The sequence below is a fragment of the Gymnoscopelus braueri genome (genome assembly GCF_963280865.1).
Source record: "Gymnoscopelus braueri genome assembly, chromosome: 17".
NCBI lineage: Eukaryota > Metazoa > Chordata > Actinopteri > Myctophiformes > Myctophidae > Gymnoscopelus > Gymnoscopelus braueri.
The window spans coordinates 21,767,318-21,789,002 of NC_137617.1; the positions used below are offsets into that span (position 1 = coordinate 21,767,318).

General features: G+C 40.6%; 3 protein-coding genes across 4 annotated transcripts in view; 2 read left to right on the top strand and 1 right to left on the bottom strand.

The window, feature by feature from the left end:
- LOC308104573 (arf-GAP with dual PH domain-containing protein 1-like) overlaps nucleotides 1-21,685 on the top strand; it is a 296,968-nt gene that overhangs the window by 7,430 nt on the left and 267,853 nt on the right. The gene's annotated exons all lie outside the window — the stretch shown is intronic.
- On the top strand, nucleotides 1,516-7,452 carry desi1b (desumoylating isopeptidase 1b). Of its 2 annotated transcripts, XR_013934906.1 has the most exons (7): nucleotides 1,516-1,924; nucleotides 3,055-3,076; nucleotides 3,194-3,263; nucleotides 3,386-3,495; nucleotides 3,722-3,844; nucleotides 4,046-5,785; nucleotides 6,088-7,452. XR_013934906.1 is itself a non-coding variant. In XM_080456196.1 (6 exons), exons 1-6 carry the CDS (start codon nucleotides 1,837-1,839, stop codon nucleotides 4,128-4,130), a joined length of 498 nt encoding a protein of 165 aa, XP_080312322.1. In that variant the 5' UTR covers nucleotides 1,516-1,836; the 3' UTR covers nucleotides 4,131-7,452. The 2 variants fall into 2 exon arrangements, 1 of the variants encoding a protein (XP_080312322.1); XM_080456196.1 differs by having other exon boundaries at nucleotides 4,046-7,452.
- The window catches only part of shisa8b (shisa family member 8b), a gene marked incomplete at both ends in the record, with an annotated part of 28,031 nt that continues 23,984 nt past the window's right edge, over nucleotides 17,639-21,685 (bottom strand). Inside the window, 2 exons of the mRNA XM_080455676.1 lie at nucleotides 17,639-18,231; nucleotides 19,923-20,036. Of these exons, the coding sequence (XP_080311802.1) occupies nucleotides 17,639-18,231; nucleotides 19,923-20,036 (707 nt within the window). The remainder of the gene's footprint in view (nucleotides 18,232-19,922; nucleotides 20,037-21,685) is intronic.

Sequence of the window (21,685 nt, forward strand, 5' to 3'; positions counted from 1 at the left end):
TCCAACGTTGGTATAATTCGACACTGCCCTCTGCTGTTACAAATGAGGTATTGCATAGATTAAGGACTAGGAAATACTGATACTACTCTGGTTAGGAAATGTACAGAATTTACTGGCGTATTTTGCTCTGCTTTCTATGAAATCTAGGGGTATTTTATCAAATAAGCGTATTTACAATAAATGAAAATGTCTCCATTATTGTCAATTGATGATAATTAAACACTTTTATTTTTTACATTTTCCCATCGTCCAGGTATGTGGATACAAAAACAATTATTTGTTTACTAACATTGAGACTGGACGCACAGGTGATTGTTTCACGCAATCAATTCACAACCTGTTGTTTTGGGGTGCGCTGGTTTCAGCACACCCCAACCAGTATGCGCGCAATGAAACCCATTCTGTCAGGTCTCGCTAGGACGCGCCTCACTAGCCAACACACAAGAGGGGCTTGTGTGTTGGCTAGTGAGGCGCGTCCTAGCGAGACCTGACAGAATGGGTTTCATTGCGCGCATACTGGTTGCGCGCATAGGCTACTGGTTCTTATCAGTGTGACGTCGTCTGTTAAGGGGTCTATACAGTGAGGTGGAAAGACTGGTGACGCGAGGTTAATACAGTGGTGGAAAAAATACACATAAGTAAAAGTATCAATGCTGCAATATAGAAATACTGCAGTAAGTAAAAGTCCGGAATTCAAAATGCACTTGAGAGTACAAAAGTATTGGCATCAAATGTACTTAGCAAAAGTAAAAGTACTCATTGACAATGAGTACTTGGGACATTCTGGGAAATGGGACATTCAGCACAATGAGTCATTGTGCAGAATGTCCCATTTCCCAGAATGTCCCATTTCAAGTTGTCAAATGTATAAAATCTTTTGAAAATAGCAGATCTACAAGCTGTGACGCATTGTGAGTTTATCTGCTATTTTGAAATGGCTGAAATGTGGGCTGAAGTGGTTAATGTATGTTTTGTAATAATAATCAAAATCTACAAAGTAATTACTTAAGTTTCCAAATAATTGTAGTGCAGTAAAAGTACAATATTTGCCTCTGAGATGTAGTGGAATACAAGTAAAAGTATTGGAAATTGGAAATACTCAAGTAAAGTACAAATACCTCAAAATTGTACAGTATGAGGTCAGCTCACTACTTAACTTTTTTACATTTTCCCATCGTCCAGGTTTGTGGATAAAAAAATAATATATATACAGTGGTGGGGGGGAAAAAAATCTATTTTTTGTTTTACTTAAGTAAAAGTACAAAAGTATTGGCATAAAAAAAAAAAAAAAAAAAAATATATATATATATATATATATATATATATATATATATATATATATATATATATATATATATATATATATATATATATATATATATATTTATACGATTACCCATATACATACTTATGTATGTATTTAATTGGTCACGTGCTTTCTGCTGACTGACTGACTGTCGATGATGATGTAAGGCAGTTTACATCTGGTACGGCCCGTCCTACTGTACTGTTGTTTTGAATGATTCATGGTGACACAGCACCAGCTGTAGGTCTGTCAGTGACTCAGTACAGTAGTAGTAGCCGGGGGCTAAATATAGCGTTCGCTGTCTTGCAATACTTCCATTGATGTATTCTTCTTAAATCTATCATACAGAAAAGAAGCGTCGTGGACTTCATTTGTCAGTGACTTCCCTTGCGTATGTTTTAACGGATCTAGATTGTATTCCGTTTGTTTACTACTATAGCCATTAGCTGTAGCCCGGGCTAAACCGTGGTGGTGGTGGGGTTTAAAAATAACGTTGCTGGACATTTTGGATCGAGTCCATCTGAATCATCATGGATCAGAACAGCTCCTACCCGGTCAAACTGTACATCTACGACCTGTCAAGAGGCATGGCTCGGCAGCTGAGCCCTCTGATGCTAGGTGAGTTGCTAGCGTGTTAGCATCCATTTGCTATGTTGGATTACTGTATGTACCCAGTGGTGGAAAGTAACTAAGTACATTTACTCGATATTTTTTTTAGATACTTTTACCATACTGGAGTATTTCCAATTTTCAATAATTTTACTTCTACTCCACTACATCTCAGTGGCAAATACTCTGCTTTTACTCCACTACAATTATTTGAAACTTTAGTTAGTTACTTTCATTTCAGATACCACTTCTTCAGCCTTATTTATACTTTGGCTTTTTGAACATAGCCGAGCGATCTAAGCTCACAACGCGTTGCATGCGTTGAGCTTGTATCTGCTATTTTCATACATTTTAGACATTATAACTTGTGAAACGGAACATTCTACATTATGAGTACTTTTACTCTAGATACTTAAGTACAGTATGTTTTGATGGCAATACTTTTGTACTTTTACTTAAGTAAATTTTGATTACCGGACTTTTACTTGTAACGGAGTATTTCAACATTGCATTGCAGTAGCGAGTAGCCTATTGATACTTTTACTTAAGTCACACATTTGAGTACTTTTTCCACCACCGACTGTACCTCCCCAGCCCTGGTTGGATTAACAGCAGCACCTCACAGCCGATGAATGAGATGCCATGCAGAGACGAATTCTATGTTATTGAGGCCGGTGGCACTTTAAGGGGATAATTATTTCGTACACGTAATTAACGCTTAATTAATGATTAACTCAACTCATACATTAATTCGTCATGATTTTATAATGAACTCATCATTAATTCCTGGTCCTCACCATTAACTAATTGTGAAGTCATTATAGGCCTATATGACTTACTTCTATCTATGCCCAGGAGGGTCTGTCTCTGGCGGTAGTTCAGAGACCCACCATCCTGGGCGTAGAAGTGGAATTGTGAAATATCAAACATCCTATTACTTGGTTAATTTCACCTTTAGTTAATGGTGTGGACCAGGAATTAATGATGAGTTCATGATGAATTAATGTATGAGTTTATCATTAATTCATCATTAATTAAGCAGTAATTACGTGTATGAATCTGCCCCCCCCTGAAGTCAAGTGTTACTGTTTGATATCTTGCTGCATATGTCTAATGTCAAATATTTCTCGGTTTTACAGGGAAGCAGCTTGATGGAATATGGTGAGTTCAGTGCGTATTATGTCTTAAGATTTGTATAGTATCATGTATAGTATAATGCCACATATGATTTTTTTATGAACCTTTATTTGTCTTGGTTGTACTGAAAATGTGTTCTAGGCACACTGCCATTGTGGTCCATGGAGAGGAGTTCTTCTATGGGGGTGAGGGTATCGCTAGCTGCATGCCTGTAAGAATCATTGAACACCATTACCATATACCAGTGTTGCTTGTAACAATTAAGAGAATACAAATACATAAAAAGACTTAAGTGTGACAAGTGATAAGTGGTGTGTCTGTGGGTGTCCCTAGGGTGGAACGCAGCTGGGTGATCCCAACTCCATCGTGGAACTTGGTTCCACAGAGGTAAACGAAGAGATTTTCATGGAGTACCTGTCCTCCTTGGGAGAGTCCACATACGGGTAACTGTCAAAGAAGAGACTGTCAATGTCCCGTTTTACCCATGTAAATGATTTCACTTCTGTCTCCGGCCCCCTCTGTTATCTGTTATCTGTGCACATCTGTTGGCTCACTTAATCTTCTACTGCCACCCGCCCCCCCTCCTCCGCCCCTCTCTCTCCTTGTGGTCTCTATTGCTGTCTCTTTCACATTCTGTCTCATTCTTACTCTCTTTCATTCTCTGTTCAGAGGGGACCGGTATCACCTGTTTGAGCACAACTGCAACACCTTCAGCAATGATGTAGCTCAGTTCCTCACAGGAAGCAAGATCCCTGCATACATCACAGACTTGCCATCTGAAGTACTGTCAACGTGAGTCAGAGGCTTCGCTGACACAATAACATCCCCTCTCTCCTTCTGTCTCCCCTTTATTGTATCTGACTCTCTCCCCTCTTTTTCTCTTGTCTATCTGCCTCTCTGCCATAACACACATTTGTTTTTATTTCAACATCTATTCATTCCTCAACCTGCTGTATGACTGGTGTATGTGGTCTGTTGTGCTTTGCCCCACAGGCCATTTGGCCAGGCTCTCCGTCCCATCCTGGACTCCATCACCATATCTCCTCCAGGAGCCAACAGCTTCAGCGGACAGAGATAGACGGGAGTGTGTCCTATAATTCTAAGATTTGAGGAAATACTAGAAGTGTGTTGACTTAAGGGGTGGGTTAAGGGTGTGGGGGCTGCGTTATTTTCCTGTCCTGGGTGGGATGACATCTGGAGCTCTGGGTCTGTGTTCACAAAGTTGTAGTGCTGATACAGGATCAGTGGCAAATCTCTTAATTGTTCATCAGGACTTTGTGTTGAACTGGGAAAAAAAGAGAAAACAAAGATCATCATGATCATAGCGCTAGGTATTATAATCACGATACCTATTATGATCATTAGTCAGATTTTAGAGAGCAAAATTGTTCTAATTTAAGGAAAACTTTGCTGATTTCCAACCTGAATCCCATTGTTCTGTTGTTAGGAGATCAATAATATAGTGTGACGAAAGAAAACCCTAAAAATACACTGTGTATTTCTCAGCAGAATGTTGATGTGCCGAAACAGAGACGCCAAACGCGTCATCTGGCGATTCTATAGGCTCTATCAGAAGAATGGGAACAATGGAATTTAGGTTGAAAACCAGTGAAAACCTATGAATTAAAATGTTCTACTAATGTCAGTTGTGAAAATTGATTTATATACACGTATTTATATATGCCCAACCTCTTCCAACCTGGCACCCCTATTTTGTGCATGTCATTGGCAAAACATTTAAAAACCTTTAAAAAAATCTGAAAATAGCAAATCTATAAGCTCGCCTCACGCCATGACGTAATGCAACACGTGAGCTTGTAGATCAGACATTTTTGCCATCAGTGCTTAATTGAGCAGCCCTCGTCTGAAAGACTGTTTCTTATCAGCATTGATATTCTGGCACTGCAGGCTTTGTGAATACAGTCCCTAGTTTTTTTTTACGAGACAAGGCCCTTCAATATGGTAGCCTGTCAGACAGTGGTTTACAATGGCCTTTAGCCATGGACCTCTGCTTGACATGTGTAGACAACTGCTTATTGCCATTTCTTAACCTCATCAAAGGACATTGACATCACTAAATGTGCAGACACTGTATCCTTTGTGGGAACCCGTACAGGATGACTAACCTCCTTAACTTATTCAGTACTATACCAGCAAAGCCTGACTGATCCTACACTACCCCAGCCTTAACGTGATCTAAACTTGGGCCTTGTCTTTCACTCTTATCCCATCAAATGCATGACCACTCAGAGCTCCTTAGGGTGGATTGTGCAGCTTATTATGTCAGCAGACCATGATGAGATGCCACAGTGTATATAAAGTATATATATACTTATATATTTCCCCCCTTGTTACCCTACTGTACATATCTTCATGGTCTCTCATTATAGCTTGCAAAGTTCCCAGTGTATAGTACACTATGCACTTTGATGAATGTCAGATATATATGAGTCACTCTTTCCTATCAGGAAGCTATTTATTGCCATCAGTTGCAACTTTCTTGCTTTTTAGTGAGAATCTTCTGTTAATATGCCTAAACTTTTTTTTTATCTTCCATGATTGTGGATATTACAATGACTGTTGGGCCACTATTATAAAGACCTCACAGAATGTTTGCACAGTCATTAGCAGCGATAATGAGAGTTACAGCTCTGTGTTGTTGAAGAGTGACAACAAAAGTGATTGTAAACTTACCTCTCTAACCTGATCATATCCTCATTGAAAATCATATCTGTATAGTGTGATGTATTATCCTATCCTCATATCCTCACTGTATAGTACCATATAGTTAGCCTGGCATTGGCCAGACTGATAACGTGGATTCACTCTCACGTTCCTCCCCGGTATCAGTCTGGACTTCGGCCCATAGGGAATGAGTATGAGAAATCATAAAATGATCGGGCCAATCAGTGACTGCGTTTCAACTGCAATTTCTCATACTCGCTCCCTATGGGCCGAAGTCCAGACTGATACCGGGGAGGAATGTGAGAGTGAATCCACATTATCAGTCTGGCCAATGCCAGGCTACCATATAGTGTGATTTCTGATCATATCCTCCCTGTATAATGCCATATAGTGTAATTTATTTTCCTCCCACTGCTCAGAAATATTAGTCTTTCTTTAGTTTATTAGGGTGGCTGATGTTACCATTTTTAGTGGTATAGGAATTCTTTCAACATGGCGGCATGTCCTTTATAATCATACATGTAGGTGATTTTCAAACATTCTGTGACAGTCTTCTACAGCAAAATTGAGAGCGTTAATTTAACTCCAGAAGTGTAAAAATGGATACGGAAGGGTGCATTTTTACACTTTCACAGTTGAATGAACTCTCTTTGTGGATCCAGGTAACAGTTTGACTCTGTGAATCTTTGAGGTTTCTTGTGCTCCCAGCGAGCCAGAGTTTCGGATGAATGTACATTTGTGGTGTTTTGGTTATATTATTAGGATCAACCACAGACCCAACGCTGTTTAACTCACTGCTGCACAAGACTAGGTGGGTGGGCTTCAGCAGGGTTTCATATTAATGCTTTGTCATCCTATTTTTGTAGCCCCCCCCCATATCTCCTATTTTCATTGTGTCATTTTCTTTTCACTTACGTAAATTATTACCATGCAGTACCATACTCATGTACCTCATTGACATTCCCAAGAATAAGGCTAGGAGGAGGATACAAGTGCAGAAGAAGGAAGGAAAGTTTGTGGAGTGTTTTAGAAGGCTGATTTTATTGTATTTCTTAAGTAGGAAGACTCCAATTTAAACGCACTTAATGGCATTCGTCCTTGTATTGCGCATATTGGGAAATGCACAATTCTCAGAAAATGTTAGCTCTCTCAAGAGATTGTATTAAAATATAATGCTGTTTGAGACGCTCAACTCTTGTGTAATATACACCCTCAGGACCATCTCCTAACCTCAGAGCGCTATATGATGTGATTTTAAAGCAACACAACTGTGCATCTTTCTCAATGTTTCAGCAACAATGTCCAAGAGAATTTATGAATTTCTGGTCAGTTTTCCAACAACAGAGGCAGCATATCAACATGGAACCTTGTCAGTCAAAGGATTTGTACTGTTTTAATAGCTCTGATACAGTATGTCTGCATGAGGAGTTATGCCAACTGACCTTTACTGATTTGTTTTGTGGCCATCAATAGCACCTGGTTTTTGTGTTTTTAAATACACTTAATGTTACTGTTACCGTATATCTACCTATTCTAACTTTTTGGATAAAACGTTTCTTTTGTGACTTAAATATTTTCCCCATGATGTTGTCATTGTGATCCTGAATATAATTTGTTAAGGTATTACTATGAATAATCAAGCTCAGATATATGGTGTACTTCCCATTTGTTATTTTAGTCCAGTTTTAATATTAAAAACACCTTTCCTGACTTTATTCTTATGTTTTGAGTTTTTTTTTCTTTCTTTTTTTCTTTTTAACTGAATGGGTTCCCAGATTGCTATGTTGGCACACTGGAAAGTCTGCAACAGTACGCTAAACGGAACCTTAATTGGTATCATTGGTAACACCTGTGTTTATCCTACGACTACAAGTCATGGCTGTTGTGGGAAAAGGTCTATAAAACTTGGAGTACTATTCATCTTTGTCAGCTACCCCATGGGTAACCTATACCTCCGTGTTGGGGACTGCGAGGAGTGGTGTGTGTGAGTCAGTGTGACAGATTGTTGGTGAGTTTATTTCGTTTTTGGTTTTTGGAGCTGTACCCATAGATATACCCTTTTGTTTCACGTAATGATGAGAAAATACACAAGATGGCGCCAGAGGTGCACGTAATTAATCGACCGTAAATAACATGAAACACGTTTTGTTTTTTTGTAATCTTTCCTTTCCATGCTTATTTGATCAGTAAAGCCACTGGCCATTCTCTCTAATCAATATCTTCCTTTTTTAAGTTTTCACTCTTTGTCATTGACTTTTCCCCCCAGCCTGTCCACAGCCATCCTCTCAGTAGACCGAGTAGTAGATAGAAATGGTACAACCATTTTATTATGAGCATTGGTGAGGACCAATTAAATGAAAATACGGTCTGAAGTGGTCATTTAAGCACTACTATCTCTGGACAAATGTATTTAGTTTTTATTTATTTAGGCTACAGCCTAAATTTATAATTTAGGTTTAGTTTTGGGTTTATTTAGGTCTAAATTTAATAGGTTTAATTTAGCAAATGTAAAATGATGGGGGCCATAATATTTTCACAAGCAAAAAGAATGCACTACACACAAACTGACCTGAGGAATTTATTTGGTGAAAGGTCAAAGTTCAGAGAAATTAACATGTGTTGAGTTGATCCTGTCTGTGATTGTGAAGTGAGATTTCTCCAATTTGGCTCAGTAAAATATTACTATATGTTTACCAGTGATATCATATCATATGACCTTCTAGAAAATAAAAAGTGAACTGATCTGCTGAGGAATCTTTATGGTGAGTTCAGAGAAATGTTTTTCTGATGAGTTGTGTATGTAATTGTGAAGTGAGATTTTTCCAATTTAGCACAGTCAGTATAATGTTATGTTACCATATGTTAACCAGTGACCAAATTGGAGAAATCTCACCTAACAATCACAGACATAACTCATCAAATATCCGTTTCTCTGAACTTTGACCTTTCTCCAAACAAATTGCTCAGTAGGTCAGTTCACTTTTCATTTTCAAACCACATGAGAAGATCATATTCTATCACTGGTAAGTATGTGGTAACATTTTACTGTACCAAATAAGAGAACTCTCACCTACACAACTCATCATGTACATTTCTCTGAACTTTGACATTTCAATAATCAAATTGGTGAAATGTAGGTCAGTCCACCATTGCTATGGAAACCATGTAAGAGTGTTACCACAGCTTCACCAGTGATAGAATGTGACTTTCTCACATGGTTAAAAAAAGTGAACTGACCAACAGAGGCATTTGTTTGGTGATAAATACAATTATGACCTGAATCAATATTTAGCTTTGCATCAATAAAATATCTTGCTAATTGATAACCCAGGCAATTATGCACTACACACTATGATGCAGAGATCTACAGTATAGATTAGGAAAGTTTTTTCCTACCAGCCAAAGAGGAGGATTGTCTCCATATTTTTTCCCCCCAATTTAGTTATACTGGGTTCCTACAGTTTCACGACTGTAAATGCAGTCCCGGCGGATGTTAATTTGAGTGAGTCACAGCCATTCCATTCTAAATAATAGCCTACATTTTATTCTTATTGATTAACGTGTTATTTAACTGTTAACTAGTTTCGGTTAACAGTTACGAAAAACCATTCAAAATGGTCATCCCTACAGTATGCCATTGTTTTTGTACAACCAACCATCAAATAATTATAATTATTTTTTTAACATTTATTTTTTCATCGAAATATTGAATGTGTTCCAGGGGCCACAGGAAAGCCTTTCATATTTGATCAGTATAGTAGGCCAAGCACATATAGTTATACATTTCACAGATAATGAAACGCATGCAACAGTCTTGAAGTAATCTTCTATTTAATCTTCAAAAATGGCAACATTTTAATAAAGAACATCTCTGGGTAAAAATTAGTCTTTTATTCATAGTAAGAAGTAGGCTACGTTTTCTTCCTTTTTTACCTTGTTACTAGAACTCCACTCTACCCTTGATTTTCCTTTTATATCACATCTTTATTCATGAGTTTATACATGCTTCACACCTCCGTTCCTGAAGTCTTGATCCTCAACTCTGTACCATAAGACCCAAAACACTGTTGGTATTCATTATCACCATCTATTTGAGGGCTAGACCTGGGACACCAGACAGTTCAGTAACCAGCTCCATAGTCCGACGACCGCTGCTTTGAATGGCATTTTTGTTTTGAAGGTATTGCACTGTGCTCCAAGGCAATATCCTGTGATGTTTTGCAGTTGAGTTAACCAAAAATAGGATGCATTTCCTTATTGCAGTTAATGCAGATAACTCATCTCTGGAGACAATAACATATCCCCCATCCCTAAAGCAGCATCACAAACCACACGTTGTTCTTATTTCTCAAAGGGCCAACTTTGATGTGTTGATGTTAATGGATTGTAAGTACAGAATCATATGGTTCTTAAATGTTTTCTCTAATGCCAAGATTTCTCACCTGACATCAAGAGCCAATGTTCCTCTTTAAAATACGTTATTTGTCTGTGTGACAAATGTTTGTATCCTGACCGACTGGTAGAGAAACACTATTTTACAGTAGGTTGCCTAGTAGTTTAGTAGGTCAAATACGTTTCTTTATGTGGTTATTTCACCTAAGGCAACGTCCAAAATCCTGTATCGCTTTAGCGTTCACATTTAATAATCATAGAATATGGCATATTTGCAATATTGAAACATTTCAGTTCATTTAAAAAGCTCACTGTAGTAGAATGCAGTCACTATATGAACATAAGATGCAAAATGTGGGTTCCTCAAAGACTTATAATTGGAATTAATAGTAATCGTAAATAACCTGCATTGTAATTTTAGATATCATTGAATATCGAAAAAGACAATTACAACATATTGCATGTTCTGTGTCCTGTCACTAAAGTACAAATCCACAAAACTATCAGACATACGTACAACACCTGTAGCATCCCATTATTGCGGTAGAAGATACCTATTGCACAACTTAATAAATATACTTCTCTTTCCCTAACTTTTAGCCATTTGACATGCCACATGAAATTATATTTCTTTCCATTTGACATCAACATCAATTCAGTTAATTATAAATATTATGAGAATAAAAATGTATTACTCAGTTTAGTTAAAGCCCTTATACAAACAATATATGACCATAGTAAAAGTCCCACTTCATGCATTTATTCTGTAGCTATTCTCTGTTCCTCCCAACTAGTCTCCAGAACGTTCTGGAAACTTCTGATGGCTGAAAAAGAGATTTGTTCTTGTTTTTCAGACAATATAATTCGAGCACTATTATGGCCAAGGCTGTAAAGAGTGAGACCTCTTGAATTGCTACTTCTGCAGAACAAAAAACACATTTTTATATGCTTTTACCTGAAATGTATAAAGGGACAGTATTGTTAGGTTGGTTGAAAGTTGGAGTTCATTTGGAAAAATACTTAACACTTTGACATTTCAATGGTAAAACAATAATGATGTAGATAAGAAATAAACTTATATTGCCTGAACCCCCCCCCCCCCCCTCTATGTTACCCTTATCCTCCCAGCTCATATTGTCATACTGTATGTTTGTGTTGTGTGTCATTGAACATATTCGCATGGCAGGCATTTTGCTCCAACTTCATACATGTGAAAATGGTCAGCTGTGCGGTGTACCTCTGGTGGTACATTGTCAAGAAACGTCTGTTTGAAAATAAGCGACTGATGTTACTGGCCTTATACTGCTACTTGAGGGAGCAATAGAAGGAAGAGATGCATTTGGAATTATAGGGCACAAACGCAGCAAGCTAGTGTGTATAGTGCTTGTATGTGGACAGTGATAACTGTTGCAAATGTTTCCAATTCTGAATTGATCCTGCAACAATATTTGTGCTGTAGACAAATGCCAAATGCCTGTTGAATTTCATACAACTGTGTGTGTGTGTGTGTGTGTGTGTGTGTGGGTGTGGGTGTGGGTGTGGGTGGGGGGGGGGGGGGACTCAGCCTGTGGCATGACACCCATACAACCATGCAGCATAAACTCTCCGGGAGTGTGACTTGTCATTGGGACCAGTGGTCATGCATGTGGGAAAGCTAGCTGGAGTCATCTGTCTCTGAGGGGTGTGTGAGAACTCTTAAAGGAGCACTTCACCCATTTTCAATCTTATCTTCACATAATTAGCCCTCACTAATGCTCATTATTAGATGGTACCAATTCTGTCTACTCGCTCTGCATCTCAGAAGTGGGCTGTGGACAATTTCTAACAAGATTCCAAACTTGCATTTTATTGGCTTCTGTTTCAGCATGCTAACTTTCCAGGAAGACGAAGGCTGTAGTTTCCATTAGCTATTGATGATGTCATTGATAGGCAGGTTTCTGTCCACGGCCCACCTCTGAGCGAGTGAATTCATCTTATAATGAGCACTATACTAATTATATGAAGATAAGGTTGAAGTGCTCCCTTTAACAGAACATGAGCCATTTGGTGGATATGCTTCAATCCAAACACCTTACAGTACCATGAATTCATCATGCATCCTTAGCCTGGCCCCATTAGGAATCAAGCCCCTAACCCTGGCAGTGATGAAAGTCTTGCTCAGCCAATTGAGCTACACAGATCGACAGAATTCAAAAGTATTGCATGACTCAAGAGAGCACTAAGAGAAAAGCCCAATGGGCAAAAGGCTTTTGCATCAGAGGGCCACAAGGAAATGAGCAGTTGCAATAGGAGGACAAATGAGTGCACAGAGAGAGAGAGAGAGTGCAGAGATTGAGGGAAAGAGGCATCAAGCAGGACAACATGAGACTGGCTGTCAGACAGAGGATGATGACTAAACACAGATGAATGGAAAGCTAATTCCATAGTCGGCGATTAGAAAGAGAGAAATGAAAGAGAAAACTGGGCAGATGATGAACGGAGAATGGGACTCAGAGGAGGAATAAAGAGGGTTGGTTGTGTGGGTGCACTAGAGTGCGTGTTGGGTGAAGGGGTGCACCTGGACACATAAGACATATTAGAGACCAAAGTTAGACTTCATGGAATATCACCCACAATCAAAGGCTCAGGTCCTGAACCAAGTCTAAACTTTGATTTAGATGTTCTCTAACTACTGTAGTTGCTTCACTGGAAAGCAATTGGTTTCTAGTACTGAGAACACTATGCCTCAGGTTGCAAGAGAGCTTACAAAGAATATTAGTAGCTTTTGCATGACTTTTTAAAAGGTGTGATCAAATGCAGAAAATATTAAGACTTACAGATAAAGCTTATTGAGGGAAATTACTTGCACGTTGCTGCTAGCCATATAAGCGCCTAGATGATCTGCAATGTATTGCTCATTTGCCTCGCTAAATCACTGCTTTTTGTTTCGTTTTTAGAGGGAGACAGAGGCAATCCATTCCCGAGTGTCTTTCTTTGAGACAGACAGACAATAGCAAAGTTAAGAGGGGGACCGCAAAGAGGGCACAAAGACAATACTCTGTCAGGAAGGGGTAGCTCTAAATTGCTCAAGTGTCTTTAGTCCTACCCCATTTATGGTTACTATATTTTCATCGTTACGTAACTCTAGGAGCTGTCCTGCATTTTGGGCAACGACGTTGAAAATTATTTAATGTAACTGCTTGATTCTTGCCTGTTAGATCACAGTAGCTTTCAAAGTCCAGACCTCATCAGGTATGCATAATCAAACTGGCTGTGTGGAAGGTCAAGCCTGTCATTTGATCTCCGTCCAAATTCCAATCGATAAAGATTTCAACTCTTCTCTTTTCAGGACAGTTGCACATTTGCGCTATAGAGTTTGACATTTGAAATGTCAGACCCTTTTGATCGTGTGTGTGTGTGTGTGTGTGTGTGTGTGTGTGTGTGTGTGTGTGTGTGTGTGTGTGTGTGTGTGTGTGTGTGTGTGTGTGTGTGTGTGTGTGTGTGTGTGTGTGTGTGTGTGTGTGTGTGTGTGTGTGTGTGTGTGTGTGTGTGTGTGTCATGTGAGTTGTCATATACTCTAGCATATACATGACTGTCCAGTGTAATTCTTATGTTGTATTGTATTGCTGTTTTTGCACAGTCATGCGGACCATGTCACACGAAAATGTAGCTGCTTGTACCTGTGTGACAAATACACCCCTCTTGATGATATTGTATACCTTAAAATAACGTCTTGCATTTAGTAATTGACTTCATCATTTGGTGTCATTTTGCTTATTTATTTATACAGTATGTGCTCTTATCTGTTTGGCCCAGGACAGCTCTGCTCAACTACGAATCTAACTCCACAATAATACTAATCACAGTTTAGCCCGTTGCAAGTTGTGCTTGCCATGTCACTCTTTACCATTGTAAGTAGCAGCACAAACATTATTGTGCAAACAACTCTGTGTGGCCACAGCTGAAGACATCAGCAATAGCTCAAATCATTGTCCAGGGTCTTGATATTAACCATCACGGTTGATCCCTTGTTGAGTAGATACTGTACTTTATCATGTCCCACTTCCGTTACAGAAGTTCCTTTTCATGATGTGAAAAGACATACCTCCAAGAAGTTCGTCATGTGGTATTCCCCTCCCCTGAATCAGTCTCGTCTCCAAGGACATACCGGCAGGTAAAAATCACATCATCTCTCTCTTCTTACCGTAAGTGTTGTCTCTTATTTCATATCCTGATCTTTCTATCAGGGCTCTGAGACCTCTGACCGTTATCATTTTCCCCATAATGTTCACAATAAAGAGATGCAATTAGGAGTCCACAGAAAGAGTTTTATGGGCGTAGGAGTGCTCTGGATATGTCCAGGGTGCTCGTAGGCAGTGCTTATTGATGCCCGCAATGTTCGAATATATCAACCGTTGCTGTCCTCAAACGTTGTGTCATCTGTGTTATTGGAACAAATAGCCAAGTGGAAACAACGCTAAACATAGACTTGAAACATAGACTTCTCATGGTTACCACGATTCAGGTCGTAATTTACAGAGTTGTCAGACAAAGCCAAGAGGATCAAACGTGACATTGATGAGCGGCGCTTCGCTCCAAAAGTTTAACTGTTTTCAGCTTGAAATGCCTTGAGCACTCTGCCTAAAACTGCTGGATGCCGAGAGTGCTGAAACGCGATGCTCAGCGTTGGGAAGAGGAGCACTCCAGCGTGTCTTTATGAAATGCAAGGCAGAAAGGCGCTGGCCGCTCAAAAACGTTTTCTGTGAACACAAGCTCCACATTGCTTGTCCTCTGCTGTCTAGGACTCAGAGAGGTGATGTGGGTGGTCTGCCACACTTCAGGGTTTCAAATGCCTCTATGAATTTCACTCCAATGACACCTCAAAGGGATAGCGTGTACGCACTCTCACATACCACACACACATACACAGAATGTCCAATGGTGGGACACACAGATCAGCAGTGACTCCCTCAGCGCCCCAAGGAATTAGAGTTACGAGTTAGTCTCTAGCCCCCGTCAACTCTCTTTTTTCACTGTTTTCTTTCATAATTTTCTTCCTTCATTGCTCTCCTCCTTTCTCTCTCTGCTCTCTCTCTCTCCTTTCACCACTGCCCCTTTCTATCCTTTCTAAAGAAGTGTAGCCCCTGGCTCTTACCATGTACTCCAGTCCGCCCCCCCCCCCCCCCCCACACACACACACACACACACACACACACACACACACACACACACACACACACACACACACACACACACACACACACACACACACACACACACACACACACACACACACACACACACACACACACACACACACACACACACACACACTCTCTCTCTAACCTCCTTTCCCCCTCCTCCCCTCTCACTGGGCTGGATAAAGGCTGATGGAACGTGACACCAGGGTGGCATTGTCCCCACCATCAAGTTAATGTAACCTGGGGGCCGACATCCCTGAATGTTGGACCTAAAGCACGCTGCACACTTTAACCGGGACAGAGACTTGGAGAAGAGAGAGAGAGAACGTAGAGATATACAGATATACGAGCAGGGCTCTTTAGCATAATGTTAGCAAACAATAATGACTAGAAAGAAATGCTACAGATCTCACCTGTTTTTAAGTAAGACTTTGTACATTTCAATTTTGGAAATTGTGAGACACACAAGTCTCACTGCAAAATATCAAAATCTCTATTTGGCTTTAGCTGAAGAACAGCCATTGTATTAAGAGATTAGAGTATTTTGTTGCTTGCTATATGTTTGCATGATTGCCATTACAATTTGTATGAACAGGTACGGCAGTTCTATTAACCAGGTCTGATGTATTGATATATCCTTTGTGTTGTCCTGACGCTTAAGCAATGGAAAGAAGAGTCAAATTGTGCTGAAAATGCTCCTCACTCCACCCTAGACGGAGCAGCGCTCTCACTTGCATAATAAAAAGGTAATATTGGAAGTATAAAAACAGCAAACACACAGGTCTTCTATATTTTACATTATTAAATATTACACAGCAGTTCAAATTCCCACCATGTTTTAACAACAGGAGTGGCAAATTAATGTCAAATAAAGCAATACATAAATAAATGAACAGATATAACAGTGGTGTTGGTTACTATGTAATGGCTGTCTGGGTGGACTGGGTGTAAACTCGGGTCTCTCGCTCCGAACATCAGTCCTATCAATGTCAGCTCATATCCAAATATGAGTCCATTTGTTCCCTAAAAACAAATATAGCCACACCATTTGTTTTATTCTTAGCTGTCCACCAGATCTGTATCAATCACCTAAATATAACTCAGCAGATATTCTTCCCACAACTCTCCCAGAATTAACCCAACCTTAAGTCTCACAACAATTACTGTTGTTACCTAAACTTGGCCAAAGGTAACCCTTAACCTAAAGCAAATTTGGCACAGCCATTGATCTGTTTTTGTATTGAATAATGTGCAATGATTGTCCTTACCCCTGAGCTTCACCCCCAAAATGAAAACCTGTCTGGAAACCTGTGTATGTATGATCATTGTATGTTCTTTTGAAAATGCAACACAGTAAAATCCTGAACCGTCAATTTAACAAATGGACCATTATGGGTAAATTTTCTGACATTTGTACACTCTTTGAGTTAAAAGTGTGTTGTGTTTAGAAGAAAACGTGATTGTGGAAAATCTAGCCTGGTACAAATGGCCAGGCCTATATGGGTAGTGGCATCATGATCCAAGGAATCCAGGGGAAAAACCTTATTGTACAACCTAAGATTTGATTGTACGATTAATTAGAGGCTGAAGTGGATGTCCCACTGAAATATTTGGGGTGGAGGTTCTTCCTGGGCCTGCATGCTGGGAGTGTGCGTGCAAAGTTTGCGGCAATTGTTCACGATTTGTGGCATTTTGTGCAAAACGGGCCCCTCCCGCAAACTTTGAAAGCCAATTGGAATGGAATCAGAAAAAATAGACGATTGGTCTTGATCATGTGATCACAGAGATAATTATTTACTCTTTGGCGTGAGTATTCGAGTTTGTTTTGAAGAAAACGCAAAATGGCGTAAAATCTTGTTAGATGTAACTGGGTGTGGCCTATATGGGGAGTTGTGTCATGATGAGGGGAAAAAGAAACATTGCCCTGTTATAGCACCACCATGAGGCCGATTTGAAAATGTTGTGCCAGAGGTTCTTCCTTGGCCTACTGGGACTGTGCGCGCAACGTTTCATGCCGATCGGTCCAACGGTGCCGGAGATTAGCTGTGCACAGACATACACACACACAAACGGACGGACACACGGATGGACAGGAGCAAAAACCTGGTCTCCGACCTTCAGCCATCCGGCCTGGCCTGAGACATACCAGCCATTTCAACCTGTATTATACTATAAACACTGGTGATGCTGCTACACTGTTTTCCTTTCAATCCTGCTCCTCTCGCTACAGGCTTTCATTTATTTATCACCTATAGAAGACCACTGAGGCCAGCATGCCCTCATCTTAGTACGGAGCTAACAACGGGTCGGTCCCTGAGGCTCTGGAACCTCAGACGGTCACTTCAGTCTTACTGTGGGTGGAGTAGCTCTTGTGCCTGGTGTGGTGGTAGTAGGTGGAAGGGTGGGGCAGGTGGTGACCATGGCCCTGGAAGTGACCCAGCACCCCTCCGCCCTCCCCGCCTCCGTAGGCCCTCGTGTACTGCTGTCCGAACAGGTCGAGGTCGGGCATGTTCTCTATACTGTGCTGCCGCCGGGTGGAGTAGGCGTGCCTTCGGGCCGAGTGGTGGTGGTACCCGCCGGCGGTGCGCCCAGGCGCGGACGTCTGCCTCTGGACGTGGCGGCCACTTGACTCCCAGGCCTTGAAGGCAGAGCCGGAGATGACCGGGAGCGTGGTGGTCTTGGGCATGCGCTGGTGCTCCAGGTGGTTGGGGGGTATGGAGATGGAGAGCGGGGCGTGGAGGTCGGCCAGGTGGTGGTGCCCCATCAGTGGGGACTGGTGGAGGTAGGACTTGTCCCTGAGGTGGTGGTGTTGATGGAGGGATGATGAGTGATGGAAGGCTGGAATAGGGGGAGGAGCGGCCTGGTAGTGAGCGAAGTCCATTAGAGGGAAACTCTTGTAGTAGCTACGAGACGCAGTGTCAGCTGGGGGGGAGAGAGAGAGAGAGAGAGACATATGAAAGAGAGTCAGGAAGACAGATGAAGAAAAAAAAAATGTATGCATGATTTAGTGCTTGAACATTGTCAAAAACAAATAGAAATTAGGCTTACATAGTACATACTGTCATCATTTGAGTCATATCATATTTACATTACCATGGTCTGGTGACAATCTGAGACCGGCCGGGAGACAACTGGCCTGAAATGAACTGTCACTGAGCATACATTGTGCCTGTCATCGTAGAACAGACTCTTCAAACCCTGATCTTGGTACTTCTTTTATACACTTTACATTGTCTTTTTGACATATCTTGTGTGCTCATTAATGTACTTTACATTGTCTATTTGACGTATCTTGTGTGCTCATTTAATGTGTCATTTATGTTTTGTTCAGTTGTAGGCCATGTATTGTGTTTTATGCCTGGCTGCAACCAACTTTCCCACGGGGGACAGCAAACATCTTGAACTGGGATGATCTAATATAACAGGCTTGTTTGACAGACAGTCAGTCCAGAGTGTCATTGGGCTCTTCCAGCAAGGCTGTCAGACTCAATCTCATTGTGGGCCTTGTTAAGAATTTACAGTCAAGCCTGGGGTGGACATTTATATTTTCATAGAACAATCATCCTATTTATAACTACATGACAAAAAGTGATTTGTGATTAGATATTTATTTGTTTAATTTTATTTATGCTTTAGTTAACCAAGGTAATACTACATTGAGATTTCCATCTATTTCCCAAGTGGGCCCTGGTCAAGAAGGCAGCATACATATAGTTACACATTTAACTAAGATATATGTATATTTTTAGATATATATTGAGAGGTGGTAAAACGCCTATAACTTTAAAGGCCCAGCTATGCTATACACATGTCATGACCATGTGACAGACAGGTCACAGATGTGCTGATAAGGTTGGCTGTTGGTGGGACTCTGCATACCAAGTTTGCTTGTTTACGCATGTTATTAAAGACAAAACTGCTGGCCCTATAGTTAATGCTCACCTTTTGGAGGAGATGGTCGATGGAGATCAAAAGCAAAGGTTTTGAGCTCAGTTTGACTTTAACTGAAGGAACAGTAGAGTTCGACCTGCCTTTTAGAATGGGAGCCATGTACCGGTAGCCAAAATTGCCCCTGTTAATTACCCCTGTGAGATGGTTGTATGTTGTGTACACAAAGGAGTTGGTAAATTCACCCCCAAACCGTTCCTTTTTATTTGTAAAGTAATTTTTGGGGCTTCTTTTTTATTAGCCATTACTTGATAGTGCACATTCGAGATAAGAGAGAGTAGAGGAGTGACATGCAGCAAATGGTTGGGCCTTTGTCAGTGGTCAGCTAATGAAAAGCAGAAGCAGCATGTTAGACATATTTTCATATCAAGTTTCAGGGAGCCAGCAGGTGAGCATCATTACATGACAGCTCTGCAGCCTCGAGATTATGCTAAAGGTTACCGTGTCTATGGGAGTTATTATCACTGTGTGTGCACCCACACAGTGATCCTTGCTGAGTCTCATGGAGATGTGTGTGTATATGCATCCATGTGTGTGTATGTGCACATGTATGTTTATGTCATGTGTGTGTGTGTGTGTGTGTGTGTGTGTGTGTGTGTGTGTACTTACCTGACGTGTGTGTACAAATGAGCCAGTGAACTTGTGGATGTGTGCATGTGGCTTACCAACGGCCTTTAGAGACGTGTACTTGTTGAGAGCCAGGGAGCTGTGGTTGCTGTGTGGGTGTGGAAGACCTTGTCCAAACGGACCATACCCTGCATTGTTGAGATGGTATTGTTCTGAAGAGAAGGATAGATGAAGAGAGAGTGGAAAAAGACAACATTTTAATTACTGCATGCAATGAACTTTTAAAACATATTTTTTTACAACATTCATACTATGTGAATTATATTTTTAACATTATATATTTTTATTAATTTAGAAATTTAGAGTTGCTGATCATTTCTTTCTCACAATTTAGTTGTTATGCTGATTCTGTATTCAACTTATTTCATGTTATACGGAAATAACTAGCCTGCCATCAGATGGTGCCAAGCGGTGATTAACAAACTGCAGAATAAGTACAATTAGTTGGAAAAATTTAGCAAAACGTCTAATAGATTAGTTAACCCTTAGCTACTTTATTGGAGTAGCAGTGAGTAAAAGTACAAAACTATGTTTGGTCACCATCTTTTAACTGTGCTGAGCACTGAAAATGAAATAGCTGAATATTATCATTTGTGAACTTCACTTGATGAATATTGGTAAAATAAAAGTGTCCCTGCCTCTCCTGTTTTTTTATTATACGGACGAAGGGTGAGTGGTCCACTTCTGACAGCCAGCCAGTCTCATGTTAAATGAACTGAGGATAATGAACAATGGAACAAGAGCTTTACTGAAGTCTGCTGATGCGACCTGGTCATTGGATAGGCACAGTACTTAACCACACACACACGCACACACACGAGCGATCAATTCGTGAATGCTCACATGGACACAGATTTGTACTTTGATAAGCTATTATTCCACATTAGATAATTATAATGTATACGTTTTTAACATACACTTGCACTGATTGGTGAGCTGCCGTAACTTGGATTTATATGGTAGCGGACCAATCAGCACAAGCTAAAGTCACATCTTCCCAAGGGATTATACATCAAGTGACCGATCAGTGCCGCTAAATTGCCACCTTGGGCTGAACTGCCACCATGTGCGACCTCAAAATAATGTACACTGGAAGAAGAGAGGTGGAGAAATGTCAGAGCTAGTCTGAGCTGTCAGAGCTGTGTGTGTGTGTGTGTGTGTGTGTGTGTGTGTGTGTGTGTGTGTGTGTGTGTGTGTGTGTGTGTGTGTGTGTGTGTGTGTGTGTGTGTGTGTGTGTGTGTGTGTGTGTGTGTGTGTGTGTGTGTGTGTGTGTGTGTGTGTGTGTGTGTGTGTGTGTGTGTGTGTGTGTGTGTGTGTGTGTGTGTGTGTGTGTGTTTTTAAGGTAGGGGCTCACACACGCACACACTCAGTTTTTTGCTGTGTGGTGTGGCTTAAGCTGATTAGTCAGTGAGATGTTCACATGTAATATGGTATAGAAGTGTAGATTAAGACGCCTGTGTGAGCGTGCGGGTGTGTGTGCGTGCGTGTGTGTGTGTGTGAGATTTTAGACATGTTAAAACCAGTTTGTTAAATCCAGTGAGGCTGACCCCTCAATATGAGGCAGATTACAGGATTAGTCAAATCTTTTTGACGTAACGTCATCATTGTCACCATCATCATCATCCACATCATCTTAATCCTCCCCTTGTTGTTCCCCCTCCTCATTTTCATAACTATCCTCATCATGGCCTGTTGTTGTTCCTTGGAGCATTGTTTGACTGATAGAAAGTGACAGACACACTTTTGCTCTTTTGGGAGTTATGAGCTTCTTCAAGGGCTAGTACACACACTGGGCCTCATT

Coding starts and splice junctions, on each gene's coding strand:
- desi1b (XM_080456196.1), top strand. CDS start 1,837: ATGGATCAGAACAGCTCCTACCCGGTCAAACTGTACATCTACGACCTG. Junction 3,077..3,193: donor AAGCAGCTTGATGGAATATG/GTGAGTTCAGTG, acceptor AATGTGTTCTAG/GCACACTGCCATTGTGGTCC. Junction 3,264..3,385: donor GTATCGCTAGCTGCATGCCT/GTAAGAATCATT, acceptor GGGTGTCCCTAG/GGTGGAACGCAGCTGGGTGA.